Here is an 18,180-nt window from a genome sequence, read left to right on the forward strand (position 1 = left end):
AGAAAAGAATAACACACTGCGCTACGACTCAGTGTCACAGGATTATTTATGAATAAGAATAACATCACGCTACCACTTAGTATCACAAGAACACCCCGGAATGAGGCAGCAGCCCCCTTGATGAACAACACAGACAGCACACCTTTTTTATGGACAACAAAGCACCCCTGCAGAGTGCGGACAGACCACCTGCAGAGTCACAAATCATAGACGATAAACTGCGGCAGTGTCACCGAACAATAATAGAGCAGCTAAGTTGCTAACGCACACACATACACACACAAAAAAAGCACTTTTATTTTTTTTTTTTACACTGGGGAAGAGCATGTCTAATTGACAGAGCACCCCCCCTGGACAACACAGAACCCCTTTATGGACTGCATCCCTAGCCTAATAGATAGGACAACAACACAGCAGCAGCCACAGGTAATTGACAGGACAAGTGACACAGCAGCTGCAGGACCCACTGAAGGAAGCCCCCTTTTATATACTGTAGCCTAAGCCCCTTTATGGACAACACAGCAGAAGCCTTCAGCCCAAGACCCCGACTGGACACACACTGAGTGACTGACAGTGACTGACTTCACATCTGTTAGCTTCTCTCTCTACAGCCAGAGTGAAAATGGCGCCGGTCGCGGGGACCTTTATATAATCCAAAGACCGCGAGAATCCGACAGCAGGTGATGATGCGTTTTCCCTCGTTTTCGGATCCGAGTAAGGTGGGAAACCCCGAGCCAGCCTCGGATTTCGCCTCGGAACACGAAGTTCGGGTGGGTCCGGTTCTTGGAGAATTGGAACAGCTCATCTCTACTAAATTGCAGTGTAAAAATAAAGCTGGGCTACATGCAACAGAAGCCAGTATTTACCCTGCACGCAAAAACAATAAATTTAAATATTTGCACCCCTTGCATAGCAACATGGTTTATTCCAGATACAAAGGTACATTGCTTTGCCTCCACCTCAATATCAGACCCATAATCTGTTCATCCACATCCAAAATATCAAACAATATAACTGTTTTTTTTATGGTAGGTTTTAATGTTAGCATATATAGTAGTGAAATTAATTTGATGCATTTTTTAACTATAATACAGATAAACAAAATGTATATTTTTTCTTGAAACTGTAAAATATTACCGCAGTTGAAGGACTCCCAAAAAGTCTAAAATTTTCATCTACAAGCGTCATGATTTTGAGTAAAAGCGGATGTTTGTAATCCAAACGTTGTCCCCAAACAATGGATATAATTATATTTCCGATTGCAAAGTTTGTGCTCAATGTCAGGTCAGCTGGTTCACCTGTTGAAGAATAAAAGTGTGAAACAGTGTGAGTAGTATAGGTGGGAGTAGGGTAGCTGTGAGAGTGTACAGTGTCAGTAATATATTTGGAAGTAGGGTAGGTGTGAGGGTGTACAGTGTCAGTAATATAGGCGGGAGTAGGGTAGGTGTGAGAGTGTACAGTGTCAGTAATATAGGTGGGAGTAGGGTAGGTGTGAGGGTGTATCCAGTGGCATCACAAGGGGGGTGCGGGGGTTGCGGGCCAAAACCAGGTGTCACCCGCCAAGGGGCAGGTTCCCCCTTAGTGACAGGAGCTGGGTGCTGCAATGTAGCATTAAGTGCAGAACTCTGCTCCTGTCACAGTGAGGGAGCCTGCACTGACCTCACCTCCGCCTCCCCCCACCACCCCATAGATAACCACGGGCCGGGGACCATGTTTGGGTCGCAAGACCACGCCCCTTCCTGAGGCCACGCCCCATCTCTGAGGCCACACCCCCTTTTCGCACAAGGCATCCCTCCCCACAACGAGTTTCACAGAGGGAGGGACTCCACTGGGTGTATCAATGTGAGTAATATACTGTAGGTGGGAGTAGGATAGGTGTGAGGAAGTATTAGTGTGGGTAGTACAAGTGGGAATAGGGTAGGTATGAGGGTGTACCAGTGTGAGTAGTATAGGTAGGAGTAGGGTAGGTTTGAGGGTGTACCAGTGTGAGCAGTACAGGTGGGAGTAGGGTAGGTGTGAGGGTGTACCAGTGTCAGTAGTATAGGTGGGAGTAGGGTAGGTGTGAGGGTGTACCAGTGTGAGCAGTATAGGTGGGAGTAGGATAGGTGTGAGGGTGTACCAGTGTGAGCAGTACAGGTGGGAGTAGGGTAGGTGTGAGGTGTGTACCAGTATGAGCAGTAGAGGTGGGAGTAGGGTAGGTGTGAGGGTGTACCAGTGTGAGTAATATAGGTGGGAGTAGGGTATGTGAGCAGACTACAGAAATTGTGATATCATTGAAGGTAAGGATGATATGAGCTCTCTGGTGTGAGATCTCTCTTTTTCTGTTTTATACATGTTGATAGTCATGTAGAGTAGCATTGGGGCATTCATTTAGTAGTAGCAGAGAGACTGTTGGTCACACAGGTAGTATAGAAGGAATGATGTCACCGGGGTAGAGGTCGATTTCTGTGAATTCAGTACTGATCGTGTAATGAGCAAATCAACCCACCAAGAGAAAATGTGTATAGTAAGTTAGCAGAAGGCCAAGGACACACTTCCAGTAGGTAATGGGAGCATTGGATGTGTCAAAGGTACTGTAGGGACAATGAAAGTGAGGCTGGACAGGTAGGAGGTGACACACAAGAAATGCAACATCTGAAAACCTTAGTGCTGCCAACTTAGCTGTTGGTCCACTCAGCCATCTGTTCCATTTGTTTTGCTCTGCGATTTCTCTCTCTCTCTCTTTCTCTCTCTCTCTCTATATATATATATATTGTGGCAGGGACAGCAGGATTTCACTGGTTTAAATGTGGAACAGCTGTTGAACATCGATTCAGTCCAAATTCAGTCAGAGATGAACTGCAGCTAGGCTTATTAGTAGCACCTGTTAGCTAGCTTTAAAAATGTTGTTTGTGCACTGGGATGATGATCCAGATGGTGAATTAGTCGCCCAGGTTATAGGCCCAGGGGTGACTAGTGTTAGGGATCCTGGATCTGTGAGTCCACTAAAGAACTGTATTGCTGTTTGGAAGGTCCTGTGTACCAGCCTGTAACATCTTGCCTATGAACACTGCACTGTCATGTATACCTGCCTGTGGTGAGAAAATAAACGTCTGTTAGATTTTATACAGTCTATGTGATTCTTGTCACATTTGGTGCCTGAACAGGGACCTTGCTGGATACTACTACGCAGCAAGAGCCTAGATACAGTGACTGGATCCACCCACAGAGGCAGTCAGACGCATTGCAGGATGCTACCCACTGCGCAGCAGCATGGTGAGTCTGAGTAGCATTAGTACCAGCTAGATAGGTGAGTGTGGCAGGCCAGCCATATAACAGCTGTTCACAGCATATAACAGTTGTTCACAGTGATAATCTGACCATGGGTATATTCAAATTGTGCACAATATAAAACTGCTTAGTTCCTGTGTATAGGGCTGGGAGCCCAGGGAATTCTATGCAACTTTGGGCATACTGCTGCACGTTTAAAATGGCCTGAGGAGGAGTGGGCTGCCAGACTTGCTCCCTGTCTCACAGGGGAACCTCAGAGAGCATATGTTGATTTAAATGTGATTCAGGCAAGCTCCTATACTCACTTGAAAAAGGCCATACTCAACAGGGTTGGACTGGCTCCAGCAAAGCTCGAGAGTTTCAAGAATGATGGCTGAACTTGTCTGAGCCTCCAAGGGTCCAGCTGGTCAAATTAGCCAGGCTGACTAAGGCATGGTTGTAGCCAGATAAAAACTCTGCTCAGCGTATAGTAGAGGTGGTGGCTTGGACAATGCTGTGCATGTACTAGGCCGTATGGTGCAACATTGGGTCTTACCGGCTGATCCTCAAATGTTTGAGGAGTTAAGGGTAGTGATTGAATTGTTCCTGACTCTTGGAAATTTGAACAAACTCAAGCAGGGGTTCCAGCCAGTACCCAAGCCTAGAACCCAAGTCTCAGTCGTTAAAGCCAACAACTTACCTCCAGCTGTGTGTTTTGACTGCAGCTAGCCCGGTCATTTGCACCAGGACTGCCCAAAGCAGGGCGAGCTGATGGACTGCAGTGCTGGAAAAACAACTTGACCAGTGGTCAGCATGGCTGCTGGAAGCACTTCTCCAGTGCAAACCACCTTGTTTCATTTGATGGTGCAAGTGGAAGGCCAGGAGGTCTGGGCCTTAGTGGATACTAGCAGTGAATTAACCATTATCTCTGCCAACCTGGTTCCAACTGGGGCTGATCAGGTGCAACCTCTGGTAAAGATTATATGTGTACATGGGGATGTAGAAGAATGCCCCCGAGTGCACCTCCCTATAGTGATTAAAGGGCGATCTCTGAAGGTGGTAGCTGCAGTAGCCGCCAGACCACCCGACCCTTTCATCCTAGGTCAGGACTTTCCATTATTACAAGAGGTGGTTATATGGCATGATGATAGCAGATGGTCTATGTCAGAGGTGTCCAAAGAGCCAAGCTCTGCTGTGTCCCCAAGTTTGGTGGCTGTAACACCCTCCTTAGCCAGTGAGCAGCAGGAGGGGAGTGAGATTGAGGCACAGTAGTTTCCCATTGGCAAGGAAGTACTTTGGCCAAGACCAACAGAATGATGGGAACTTGATAAATGCATTTGAAAATATTGTACAGATAAATGGTAGAATACTCACGGCTTTACCAGCAGAAGGTGTACCATACTTTGCATTGAAAAATTATTTGTTATATCGTGTAACATAATTGCAGGGTAAGAGAGTAGACCAATTGTTGATTCCCCAGAAACATGAGCAGTTGGTGTTGAGTGCGACTCATACACACCTGTGGGGTGGCCATTTGTTGGAGGAGAAAACTCTCCAGCGTATTCAGTTATGATTCTTCTGGCCCGGCATTCATGCAGCAGTAAAAAAGTATTGTCAGGAATGTCCAGTGTGTCAGAAGACAGCACCCCGGCCTGGGTTTCGGCCACGCTTGGTTCCCCTCCCTGTCATTTCTGTACCTTTTGAGAGAATTGGTATGGATCTGATAGGGCCGGTGGAAAAATCTGCTTGTGGGCATCAATACCTATTAGTGGTAGTAGATTATGCCACAAGGTACTCGGAGGCCATCCCGCTACGCAACATGAAATATAGCGCTATTGCCCGGGGAGTTATTGATGCTATATACCCATCTGGGAATACCAAAAGAGGTTCTGACAGATGAAGGTACCCCTTTTGTATCTAAATTGATGAAAGATTTGTGCTGACTGTTAAGGGTAGATAGGATTACTACCTCAGTTCATCACCCGCAAATGGATGGCCTAGTGGAATGCCTTAACCAGACCCTTAAACAGATAATAAAGAGGGAGGTGTCACAAGAAAAGCGAGATTGGGATCTACTCCTGCCTTATTTGATGTTTGTAGTTTGTGAGGTGCCCCAATCCTCCACGGGGTTCAGTCCCTTCGAACTTCTCTATGGGAGGCAACCTAGAGGTATTTTAGATGAGTTAAAAGAAGGGTGGGAGCAACAGCCATGCCAATATCCTAATATCATTCAGTTTGTGTCCCAATTGTATGGCCGGTTAAGGCAGATTGCACCACTGCTGAATGAACATATGGACAGAGGTCAACAGCGTCAGAAACGCAATTATGACGTTACCACAGTTGACCAATCTTTCAAACCAGGAGACAAGGTACTAGTGCTTGTGCGCAGTACTGAAAGCAAACTGTATGCTCAATGGCGAGGCCCTTATGAGATTGTAGAGGCGGTGGGACCTGTCAACTACAGAGTCCGACAGGAGGGTAGAAGGAAGGAGGCACAAATTTATCATGTAAATCTAGTAAAACCTTGGAAAGAAAGTGCCAGTCAGCCCTCTTTAGTGGCAAAGAAAACCCCAGACTGTCACGTACCCATGGAAGTCTCCCTCAGTCTTAGCCAAAAACAGGAAGTGGTGATCTTAGTAGCTCGAAACCAAGATGTGTTCTCTGCTATTGCGGAAAAGACCCAAATCGTACAGCATGATATTGTTGCTCCTCCCGGGGTGATAATAAAGCAGAGATCCTATCGCATAAACGAGGCAAAACGGGCAGCTGTAAAACGAGAGGTGGAGCAGATGCTGCACTTAGGGGTCATAGAGGAGTCAAACAGCGAATGGAATAACCCCATTGTCTTAGTGCCTAAGCCTTCAGGGGCTTTAAGATTCTGTAATGACTTTAGCAAGTTAAATAAAATTTCTCAGTTTGACTCCTACCCTATGCCCCGGGTTGATGAGCTGGTGAAGAATCTAGCAAAAATCCAGTATCTCACCACTATCGATTTGACAAAAAGGGTATTGGCAGATTCCTTTGACTGAAGCTGCTAAAGCAAGACCAGTCTTCTCTACCCCAGAGGGCTTGTACCAGTAGAAAATGCTGCCTTTTAGTTTACATGGAGCCTCAGCAACTTTCCAGAGGGCTATGCATAAGTTACTTTGGTCCCACAGGGAGTACGCAGCTGCATATTTAGACAACATCGTCATCTTTATTTCTGACTCTATGTCACACCTTCCAAAGGTAGAGGCAGTGTTACAGTCTTTACGGGCACATGGGTTTACCACTAACCCTGAGAAATGTGCCATTGGAATGGTGGAGGTGAAATACTTGGGATATATCGTAGGCAGAGGGCAGGTTAGATCTAAGCACAGTAAGGTGGAAGCAGTCCTCACCTAGCCTAAACCCAAATGTAAATCACAACTCAGAACATTCCTTGGTCTGGTGGGTTATTACCGCAGATTCATACATGATTTTGCCACCAGGATGGCTCAACTGACTGAGGTGCCTATTCATCAACACTAAAATAACGTTTGTAAGGACATTTTCCTTAAATATCATTATTTTAGTATTCATGAAGTATCTTAACACAGGAGATATTACTGATATCTCCTGGATAAGTCCTCCTGCATTAATTTCCACACACACCATACATTAGTACATTAGTATGGGAATGTGGAAATTATGGTATTCATCAAATTCCGAAAATTATTAGGACTAAGGCCCTCATTCAGAGCCGTACGCTCTGAGCAGAGCGCACGCTCTGAATGAGGGCCGCCCTCCATAAAAATGGAGCGTCCTCCTGGACGCTCGTATAGCTGTGGGTCACCACCCACAGCCTATACAAGCGTGCAGTTTGTTGGCCGCGATGGTCGTGACCATCGCGACCATCGAAACTGCGAGCCGGAGCCTGCGGTTGAGGTTTTCAACCGCAAGGCCCGGAGTGATTTTGGCTCTATCAGAGCCAAAATCACTCCCACTGACATCACTAGTGATGTCAGTGGGCCGGCTTCTGATGGTAGGCGTTCCCTTGGGAATGCCCCCGTCAGGGAGGCACGCCCCCGGCACGCCCACCAATGGGGGCGTGCTGTCAATCAACATCGATAGCACGCCACCTTTGATCAGACACAACGAGCGAAGGACTTTCCTTCGCTCGTCGCATCTGGCGCATGCGCACGACGGAGCTCCCTCCATCGTGTGCATGCTCAGTGCAGACCATCGACCCACTTGCGAGCGGACAGCCGCTTGCGAGTGGGTCTGAATCAGGGCCTAGGTTTCCTTGTAGGTTGCAGCTTGCAACTTATATTTTAGTTAAACTCAAAACAATACTATGGAATTGCTATCATCTACAATTTCAAACCATTTGCACTTTTACCACCCATAAATTTTGGAGTGGTTCCCAAAGTCATTTCTCAAGGCACCCTAATAGGCCAGCTTTTAAGGGTAACCATTAAGCAACCTGTACTCAAGCATTGATATCCTGTAAACCTGGACTGTTAGGGTGTTTTGAGGGGATGTAGTTATAATCCTGACGTGCAGCATCCCGGCTGAAGAAATCCCGGTGCTGGAATGCCACTACCCGGCTAGAACACCGGCGCCGGAACCCCGACAGTCAGGTTGCCGAACGTAAGTATAGCAGGGGTTAGGACTTAGCTGTGGGGGGGAGGGTTAGGTTTAGGCATTTAGGCATCATGGGGGGGTCAGGGTTAGGCTAGGGGAGGGGGAGGATAGGGTTAGGTACCCCCGGGGATCAGTTAGGCACCACTGGAAGTGGGCTAGAGGGTGGTTAGATTTAAGCAGTAAGTTGGGATGGTTAGGTATAGGCACCAAGGGGTGAGGGTTAGGTTTAGCACTAACGGGGCGGGTTAGGGTTAGGATTGGGTAGGGGGAGAGTTAGTGTTAGGATGTAGAAACAAGATTACATACCCATTCCATTTTGAGGAGTGAGTTTGGGAACCACTGAATTATGGTAATGCCTACTCACTAAATTTCTCAGATGGCTGCCCACATGCCAGGTACTGTAGATCAGGAGATGGATGCAGCGCAGGTGAGATAGTGAAAACAGCACTTTAATCATTTGTACCTTCCAGAGACTCCAATAGCTTAATCAGATATCCGCATTCCTCAATAATCCGGTCCTCTATTGTTCTCTTCCCCATGCCGAAGTCCCGTAATGTGGAGAGGGTGAATCTTCTCATGGCCTTCCAGTTCTCGCCGTGTGCAAATGGGAGTCCTATGACATAATGTAGAATACAATGACACATTCCACCAAACATTGTCCAATAATAATATCTGTTACATTATATGATTGTATTAGCAGCTAAAAATATTATTTATTATTAACAGTTATATAGCGCCAGCATATTTCATTGTGCTTTACAATTGAAAATCGATAACAAGACTGGGTAATAAGAGGCAGACATAGAGGTAAGAGGGCCCTGCTCAGCTTACACTCTAAAGGGAAACAGACATTGATACACAAGGGTAAGTGCTACCTATTGTCTAATGGCCCAGCCAGATTGCAGAGGTTATTGGTGGGCTGCATGATCCAGTCACACAGCAATGGTGGCCTAGTGCCAGGAGAGTGTAAAAGTGAAGAAATAGAAAATATGTAAAGTTATGTGTAGGCTCTATAGAGGGGATGTAATTTGGTAGGATAGCTTATGGATGTTGTGTGGGTGGTTCCAGAATTTTATAAGCTTGTTTGAAGAGGTGAGTTTTTAGGGAATGCTTAAAGGTTTGGAGACTAGAGGAAAGTCTTATTGTATGTGGGGAAGGGGGGGGGAAAGGATTTGGGACCTTGTTTGGGAACTTCTGGCTTATATAACAAAGAATATTATGGATTAGTCAACCATGTGAATTTCCGCTATAATAAAGGTTAAATTGTAAAAGTGGTAAATGAGAGAATTGAGCCGAGGACTTTGTTCAAGCTATTGCTGTGATCTGGCCCACTAGGCTATGGGACCAGTTGCGTAAAGGTGCCTACTCACTAGGTGATGTGCTCACGATGCGATATCGTGTCTGATTTCCCTTGGACTCTCCCCGGCAGTCCTGGACATGATTTGGTGCATCGTGTCCGATGTCCAATTCATGCGATCGTGCACTATAAATCATTGGCTTGCCAAACACCTCATGATGATCTGCAAGTATTCAACTAAATTTAAATAATGGGCGGGCTTAACTAGGGGGTATATAATGCAGGAGCCATTTTAGGTCTGTGCACTTCTGCTGTGTGACTAGTGAGGCTTGGTGTACACCTGCTGAATGCTATACATTGCTCTTGTGCTCTGCTTTGTTTTGCCTGGCTCAACAAAGTGTGTTTTACCTGCATTATATCCTGTATTTTATCCAGCATTCTATGCTGATGGATCCCTATCGGTATATTCTGCTCGCCTATGCTGGGGTTAAGGTGTTGAAGGAGAGGGTCCAGCAAAAGAGGAGAGCATGCTGGACCAAGGAGTGGGAGTGGCTGCTGCAGAGGGATACTAGCTCTCACACGTCCCTGCTGATGGAGAATCGGGAGAATAATCGGATGACTATCGCAACCGCCTGCGCATGGATGACGACACCTTCCAGGAGTTGCTGCGTCTGGTGATCCCCTACATCCGGAAGCAGGATAATAAGCTACGGGGGGCTATCCCTGCTGAGGAGAGGCTGGTGGCTACCCTGAGGTACCTGGCTACAGGAAGGTCACTGGAAGACCTGAAGTTTTGGACCCTCATATACCCTCAGGCTTTGGGGCGTCACCATCCCGGAGACCTGTACGGCTATTGTCAAAGTGCTGCAGTACCAGTTTTGTAAGGTAACAAAAAACTCTCCAAACATTTATTTCTTGTGAAAGAAATTTATTTTATTTTTTTTTTAAATGTAGAAAACTGCTGTATAAACACTTTAAAACAGTGTAAACATTTTCTGCCGATATGGCTGTAAGTAATAAAACTGTGCTGTGAGTAATAAAACTGTCTTTATGACAACAGTATAACATTTGCATTCCAAACATGTATTGAAAATTTTTTCTTTTTTTTTTAGTCTCCTATAGGCATTTATAATGTAAAACTGCATTTTCACCACATGGTATATGGTGGGTCAGACGCTGGATTGAATAGGCCAAGAAACACATGGCGCAAGTACAGATTGTGGTCCCGGCTTCCAGCAATCTGTCCTTGCGCGCCATGTGTGTAGTGACCGTGTCCAATCAGCGTCGTCAACACCATACACCACAGAGTAGGTATTGGGAGAGATATAATTTGGTGATACTTCAGGCAACAACAACAATAAAACTTTAGATGTCCTAAAACTCCGTAATATCCTCCTCTGCTTCTAAAAGGGCACTATATATAGCCGGGTTTGCGGTGGTCTGGTTAGTGTGTGGGGGAGTAGGCTAAAACTAGAATGGAGGCATCACAGAGGCGGTTGGGGCAGGTGGGCAGGGCAGATTGTCACCAATATAGGTCAATGGATGTAAATTATTACGCATTGCCCTGATGAGCAACTCATATACCAGGCGCTGGAATTCTGTTTGGGTTTCAGCATTCATTTGCCACATGATGCTATTTATATGAGAGGTGAAGTGTTCTAGGTGGTCTGGGTGCCTTTTTAAAACCTCTTTCACCTGCCGTAAAAAAATCGTCTACGGGCTCCGTGCTTTGGTGTTTTTTTCCTGGGTGCTTTCTCTTTCGCTGGGAAAGTGCGGTAGGTGCTGGGGGTGGTGCGGTTGGTGGTGGGCATGGGGAAATTGATACATCCCCCTCACTGTCACCAGGGATGCTAAAATCAGGCGTAGATGCTAATTCCAGTTCTTGGGTTGGAGTCTGTATTGAAAAAAATAAAATAAAATTAATGTTCATGTTTTAACCACTTTTTTATTTTTTTTTCTAGTTTCCACCAACTGTTGATGAGTGGAAAACCATCGCTGAAGACTATGAACGGCGTTGGAATTTCCCTAACTGCAGGGAAGCCATACTGTAGATGGGAAATATATCTGCATCACCCCACCTGCCAACAGCGGATCCTACTATTACAACTACAAGGGGTACTTCAGCATCTTTCTAATGGAGGTGGTGAATGCCAATTACAAGTTTGTCTTTGTGGATTTTGGCAAGAATGGCAATGCTTCGGATGGGGGGTCCTTCAAACAGACGGCATTCTACAAGAGGCTCACCTCCAAGACCCTCAACTTGTCCGTGTAGGAGACAAAGCACGGCCTAAAGTACGTTTTTGTGGCTGATGAGGCTTTCACGTTACACGAAAATGTGATGAAACCATATGCTCAAAGGGGCTTAACCAGAGAAAAGCGCATCTACAACTATCAGCTTTCTAGGGCATGCCGTATTGTGGAAAATGCATTTGGAATTCTGAGCAACCGGTTCCGCATTTTCCACACCACCATAAACCTGCATGTGGAAGACTGGGTCGTGTTGGCATGCTGTGTTCTGCATAACTTTCTACCGTGCAAAACAACCCAACAAAGGGCATCAGGCACAGCTATGCCAGAAGACCCAGATCATCCGGAGGAGATTGCACAGTTTTCATCAGTGGCGGCACCTCCAATGCAAACCACAGGGACTGCATGGGCCAAACAGGTGAGGGAGGAGTATATGGCCTATTTTAATGGCCCAGGTGCAGTGCCATGGCAGGAGGAGTGTTTGAGATAATTGACAATAAAGTGGACATTTGTGGAACATTATAAAAGGAATATTTAAAAAAAAAAACATATTGTGTATGCACTGTGGTCTTCATTCAGAGGCGGTTGCAAGAAGCGAGCGCTCGTTCTGAATGAGGGCGGCCGCGTGACTGTCCAAGTGCGGCCTCCTGGTTGCTAGATAAGCTGTGGGTTACCACCCACAGTTTTAGCGACCGACCAGGTTGATGGTCGCGATGGTCAAGACCATCGCGACCATCGGGGCTTGCGAAGAGACCCTAAGGTTGGGTCTCGGCAACTGCAAGCCCCAGGGAGCTTCCTGCTTTGATTGAGCAGGAAGCTCCCCACTGACATCACTGCTGATGTCAGTGCGGCCGCCCACAAAACGGTTTGTGAAACCACCGCCCCGCCACGCCTACAAAACGGGTTGAGCTGTCGATCAACATCGACAGCCGTCCCTTTTGTAGTGAGCTGCGGAGCGAGAGAATTTCTCTCTCGCTCCGGGGCTTGCAAACGCACAGTGCGGCCGCTGCGTGTGCTCAGGACCAAAACATCGACCCGGTTGCGAGCGCTCTGCGCTTGCGACCGGGTCTGAATGAGGGCCTGTGTCTCTACTTACCAAACCTGCCTCAGACGCTACACTGTGAAGTTCAGCCACCTCATCTTCTCCCTCTCGCTCGGCTGACTGATGCTGTGGTTTTTGGTCCATGATAAAGGACATAAGAGGATAGCACCAAAGGGTGGTCCGATACACGTCATCAGTGAACGCTCCTGAACGTTTCGTCTCCTCTCCACCTTCTTCCGTTCTTTGACAAAGACTGTACGGAGATTTGGGATTCTATTTCTCACCCATTTCACGGATGTATCACTACAGTATTGACGGCTATATTCCACCAATTCCAATAGTTTTTCTGGATTTATTGGATTAGTCGCGACAGCTGACCCTCCAGAGACACTCCTTTGCCTCCAAACGCTCCAGGAAGCCGTGATAAATTCACGGTCCTTATCCAAAGACATAGCTAAGGGGAAATAAAACATAATAAAAATATGGACGCATACAATGTTATCATAATTTTTAATAGTTTGGTTATTTTTAATGTTCATATGTTTGGTTGTTAGTAATGTTGTGTATAGTTTAAATAATTTTAAAGTTGCTTTTGGTTTGGTTCTTATAGTGTTTTAATGTTGAGGTTAATTTTAATACAGATTGCATTTTTCTAATTTTTTTTAGATTCATTCAATTATTTTATTATGTTCAAAATATGATTTAAATATATAACATATAGACACAGTACACTTGGGTGTTCAGTGGGTGGGTGGGTCATGCATTGTACACATAGGTGATCAGTGGGTGGGTGGGTGATGCTTTATACACATAGGTGGTCAGTGGGGGTGGCTGGGAGGGTCATGCATTGTACACATAGGTGGTCAGTGGGTGGGTGGGTCATGCACTGTACACATAGGTGGTCAGTGGGTGGGTGATGTTTTATACACATAGGTGGTCAGTGGGGGTGGGTGGGTCATGCATTGTACACATAGGTGGTCAGTGGGTGGGTGGCTCATGCATTGTACACATAGGTGGTCGGTGGGTGGGTCAAGCATTGTACACATAGGTGGTCAGTGGGTGGGTGGGTCATGCATTGTATACATAGGTGGTCAGAGGGTGGGTGGGTCATGCATTGTACACATAGGTGGTCAGTGGGTGGGTGGGTCATGTATTATACACATAGGTGGTCGGTGGGTGGGTGGGTCATACATTATACACATAGGTGGTCAGTGGGTCAGGCATATTCATTGGTGGACAGGGTTTGCATATACATTGTTGCTCAGCAGCACTATCATCATAAATACTCACCAAAAAATCGGTCAGGTCGGGGCGATCAGGTGTGCCAGCTGAAGGAATCGCGTCCGTCTTCATCCAAGTCATGATGCTGCACAAAATGGAAATTGGGCATGTACAGGGATATTTCAGTCAAGTGACGGAATGGACGATAGATCGTGAGTGCAAACACACGTATGATCTGTACCACATCGTGTCTGAGATTGGCAGATCTTACCGGCAGCAGGCAAGATCTGAAGATGCGATGTACGACCAGCGAGTACGCGGATTGACATTGTGAATATATATATATAGAATTTTTTTTTCCTTTTTATATACTCCTTATTATAATTATGTAGGGAAAACTATTATGACTAAAGGTAATGTTTACATGAACTTCATGAAATAGGGAGCTGGTACAGGTGCTACTAATTAATGAATTCACAGACTTTAACTTGGATTAGTTGCTGGAAATTTAAATACAGATCATTGTTTTATATCGCTTACTCTGCTCCTCAGTTTCTGCAAATACACTCTCTCATGAAGTGGCGTGGGAAGCTGATTTGGGTCCTCCTCCTAGTGAGGAATCATGGGAAATCATTAGAAGTAATGTGACAAAATCTTCCATCTCCACTCTGATAAAAGAGAACTCTTAGAAAATTTCTACGAGATGGTACTTGGTTCCCACTAGATTGTGTAAGATTTTCCCATCCTCTCCCCCACTGTGCTGGAGAGCAGGGTGCTTTTTATGCATATCTGGTGGACATGTCCCAAAATCACTAATTACTTGAATGAGATAAAATCCTTATTGAACAATGTGCTTCATATCTCGGTCCCTTTAAGCCTATGGACTGCCCTATTGGGGCTACCAGTATCTGGGCTGAATTCCCCCTCAAATAAACTAGTTCTCCAAGTATTACATGCTGCAAGGTGTACTTTGGCCAAGTCTTGGAAACAACCATCCGCCCCTGCACTACACTTAGTGCACTCCAGGATTTGGTTTATTGCTAATATGGAGAAAATCACCCTTGCTCATAGGGATCAGCCAGATTAATTTAATAAGATATGGGACCCATGATTTAATTACTCAACTACTACTGTCTCTAGGATTTGATGCCTTGTCTGTCCAAATAATATATTTTAGAATTGCTATGGTGGTACTATTTATATAGGATGAGTTCTAATGTGATATTATTATATATTGCCCCCCCCTATTTTTGTTTTCTTCTGAGTTTTTTTTTGTGTGTTTTTTTGTTTTATTTTATTTTATTCATTTAAAAATGTATATGAAAATGTAAGGTGAATATTTATGTTGTTTTATACGATATGGATATGACTTCAATTGTATTGATGGTCTTCTATATTTAACAATTTGTTGTGAATGTCATTGCATTCTCGTTTTCTTTGAATAAAAACTATGGTTAAAAAAAAAATACAGATCATTGTGACTCCCTTTTTTTATCCACTGATGAAACTGGCAATCCACAAGGACATGGAAACTAGTTAGGACTTTCAATATCCCTCTGGGACTCTGCTTTAGTAATTGCCCACCATGCCTTGATCGCTGGCTTCAAAAGTCTAATGGACTAGCTGGGTGTCTGTCCCATTACAAAGGGATCCAAGAAGTAGGACGGAGTGCATTTTATATTCAGGGAGGTAATTAAACACCCGAGCCTGTGGGTGTCGGCCTCTGGACAAGAAGGGGCTAGTTGTTTAGTGAGGTAGAGTTGTGGGGTGGGGTTAGGTTTGTTTACCCTATAGGATAGGGCAGGGGGTGGGGTTAGGTTTGGTTAGCCTATAGGATTGGCAGGGGGTGGGTCATTGCTATATCAGAGTTGCTGCTTGGCAGCCATTTCATAGAAATTTCTCTGGTTGGCTGTTTCCCGCCCTCCCTCCCTAATTCATTGAGTTGTTTGGTGTCGGCTTTTCTTGTGGCGGGAAAGAAAGGTAGCAGTCGCCATCTGTCTTTGGAGCTTGAGGTGCTCTCCCTTCCAATACATGGCTTAGGCTGATTCTACCCTACTGGAGTCAGCGGCAACCACCTAACCAGGTGGGCCTCACGTCGTGTCATTGGGGTGTGAGGTGGATACCTTGGGCGTGGTAATGGGCTGGCTGCTCGTCGCCCATGTAGAAGATTGATGTGAGTATGCAGTTGGTGATCTTGCATTGTGGGGCCGTTCTTTCTGCGCCACCATACTTTATCTGTCTTTCTTTATTCTTCTATTAGTTAGTTCAGTTATACATTAGATAGTTTAATTAGTTTAAAAATAAATAAAGATGACCTTCCTTTCCCCTTATACAGGTCTCTGTGTCGTTATTTCATTATGATTATGGCTGATGATTTACCCTGCACTGTTAGGAGGCAACACTCATCAAGCGATGGGGAGTTTAGCTGCTGGGGTAAGAGTATACTGTATGGTCTTCACCCATATGCTGCTTGTACTAATATCAAATGAATGGGATCAGTGAGGTTGAGCCATTTGCCAGCTACTGGTAACAATCTCCCTCTTTTTTTTTTTTCCCCAGCACCCATTCAGCTTGTACAGTATATACTAAGGAGCATTGTGACTAATGGGTATAACACAGTACTATTACATTGGAAATGAGTCTGTGCTCTCCCCTGCATGATCATCACCTGTACAACGACTTTCCAACCAGGCCATGACAATTGTTGTGGCGGAAATGTATTTCCAACAATCACAACCAGCTGTACCAACAAAAGTGTCTCTCAAAGCTATAAGAAAACCTGATGGTGCACAATTGTCAGCCTTCAAGTCACTGACTTTCAGTTATACTGTATCACTCCATTCAGCGATGATTAAATTCAAGACTTGTTTTAGTGGGCATTGTTCAACAGAGGTATTGGTTCTGAATCAGGGCCGTCCCTCCTTCTTTTTGGAGCGGCCTCCCGGCCGCTCGCATAGCTGTGGGTGACCACCCACAGCTATAGCGAGCGGCCAAAATGATGGTCGTGACGAGACCCTTGCGGTAGGGTCTCGCTGCCGCAAGCCCTGGAGTGCTTTTGGCTCTTTCAGAGCCAAAAGCACTCCCACTGACATCACTAGTGATGTCAGTGGGGCCGGCCCCAGATGGTAGGCGTTCCCATGGGAACGCCTCTGTCTGGCCAGCCACGCCCCCGGCACGCCCAACAAAGGGGGCGTGCTGTCAATCACCATTGACAGCACGGCTTGGCCGTTGTTATTCGGGTCTCGCGGACGATGGAGCCGCCTCTGTCGTGCGCATGCGCACTTGGGCAACATCGACCCGCATGCGAGCGCTCAGCGCTCGCGAGCGGGTCTGAATCAGGCCCTATATGCGCCAGTTATCTCTGCTGAATCAGACATTGCACATTGTAACTGCTTCTCTGATGCCTAACGAAGCATGCTAGTTTTCCCCTTAAACATAATAGCTGCATACAAAATTATATCGATGTATTATGGAAGTACCGCATCCAAAGTGAACGTCTTCAAATATAGGGACTTGAGGTCTTTCGCCAAACTCATCAGCGTAATCCACAAGAGCGCTCTTTACGGTCTCATATCCAGCCAGCACCACCATATTTACATTGCCCATTTTAACATTAAATACTGAGCCATATTGTTTCGAGAGCTGAAATACAGTAAAGAGAAGAAAAAATACAGAATTTTAAATACTATAACACATCACTGGTATTACTAACAGCAAAGATACAACCTTTTGGTATATAATATTTCTGTTTTAGTTATTTGTTTTCAAAGTCGCAAAAGAAATGACATAACCAAGTATGAAATCTGCAAAACAACCGATACCACATAGCGAAGATTTAGCTGTACCATCATTCAGTTCTTTGTGTGAAGTTGAATGTGATGATGTGGAAATGTTAATTTCTTTTCTTTTTTTTTTTTTTTTTTAAGTATTGTTTTTATTGAGCAAATCACAATAAAATAGAACAGACAAATATTCAAACATAGATTACAGCCCAAAATATGCATATGGAATATAAGCTGTAACTATATATAACAATAATATATTAATAACTTTTTTTAATTATAAAATAAAATATAGATGCAAGAAAAATATCTCACAGCAACGGTGTGGCAAACCGTCAAAAAGTAGTAGAGAAAAAAAAGAAGAGAAAAAGCTATAAAAAAAACAAAAGTAGATAAAAGGAGATAAGGGTGGGTGGATTCTAAACGGGAAGGCATTCCTACAATCTAGATGCAAAAGAGAGAAAAAAAAAGGCTTAAATATTGAATGGAGAGAGAATTTTTTGGTGTGTCAACCAAGAGCCCCACACCTTATTAAAAGATTTTGATGAGTTATGTAATATAGCAGTCATATATTCCATCTTGTAGATGTACCAAACCCGTGATAGTATTACCTGCATAGGAGAAGGATCAGGGTTTTTCCAATCTGCTGCTATCTGGCAGGTCATAGCGGACACTATGTGTCGGAATAACTTATTCTGATATCGTGGTAGGGAGGGCAGATATAAGGGGAGAAGAAA

At 45.1% G+C, this 18,180-nt stretch overlaps 1 protein-coding gene across 1 annotated transcript in view; it reads right to left on the minus strand.

Annotated features, from left to right (window-relative positions):
- The window catches only part of LOC148533727 (cytochrome P450 2K4-like), an 83,625-nt gene that overhangs the window by 53,832 nt on the left and 11,613 nt on the right, over window positions 1–18,180 (minus strand). Inside the window, exons 2-4 of the mRNA XM_088467319.1 lie at window positions 17,141–17,303; window positions 8,318–8,467; window positions 1,138–1,298 (exon numbers count right to left, since the gene is read on the minus strand). Coding sequence (XP_088323445.1) covers window positions 1,138–1,298; window positions 8,318–8,467; window positions 17,141–17,303 — 474 coding nt within the window. The remainder of the gene's footprint in view (window positions 1–1,137; window positions 1,299–8,317; window positions 8,468–17,140; window positions 17,304–18,180) is intronic.

Source organism: Taudactylus pleione, unplaced genomic scaffold, assembly GCF_031769625.1.
Source record: "Taudactylus pleione unplaced genomic scaffold, aTauple2 ptg000070l, whole genome shotgun sequence".
NCBI lineage: Eukaryota > Metazoa > Chordata > Amphibia > Anura > Myobatrachidae > Taudactylus > Taudactylus pleione.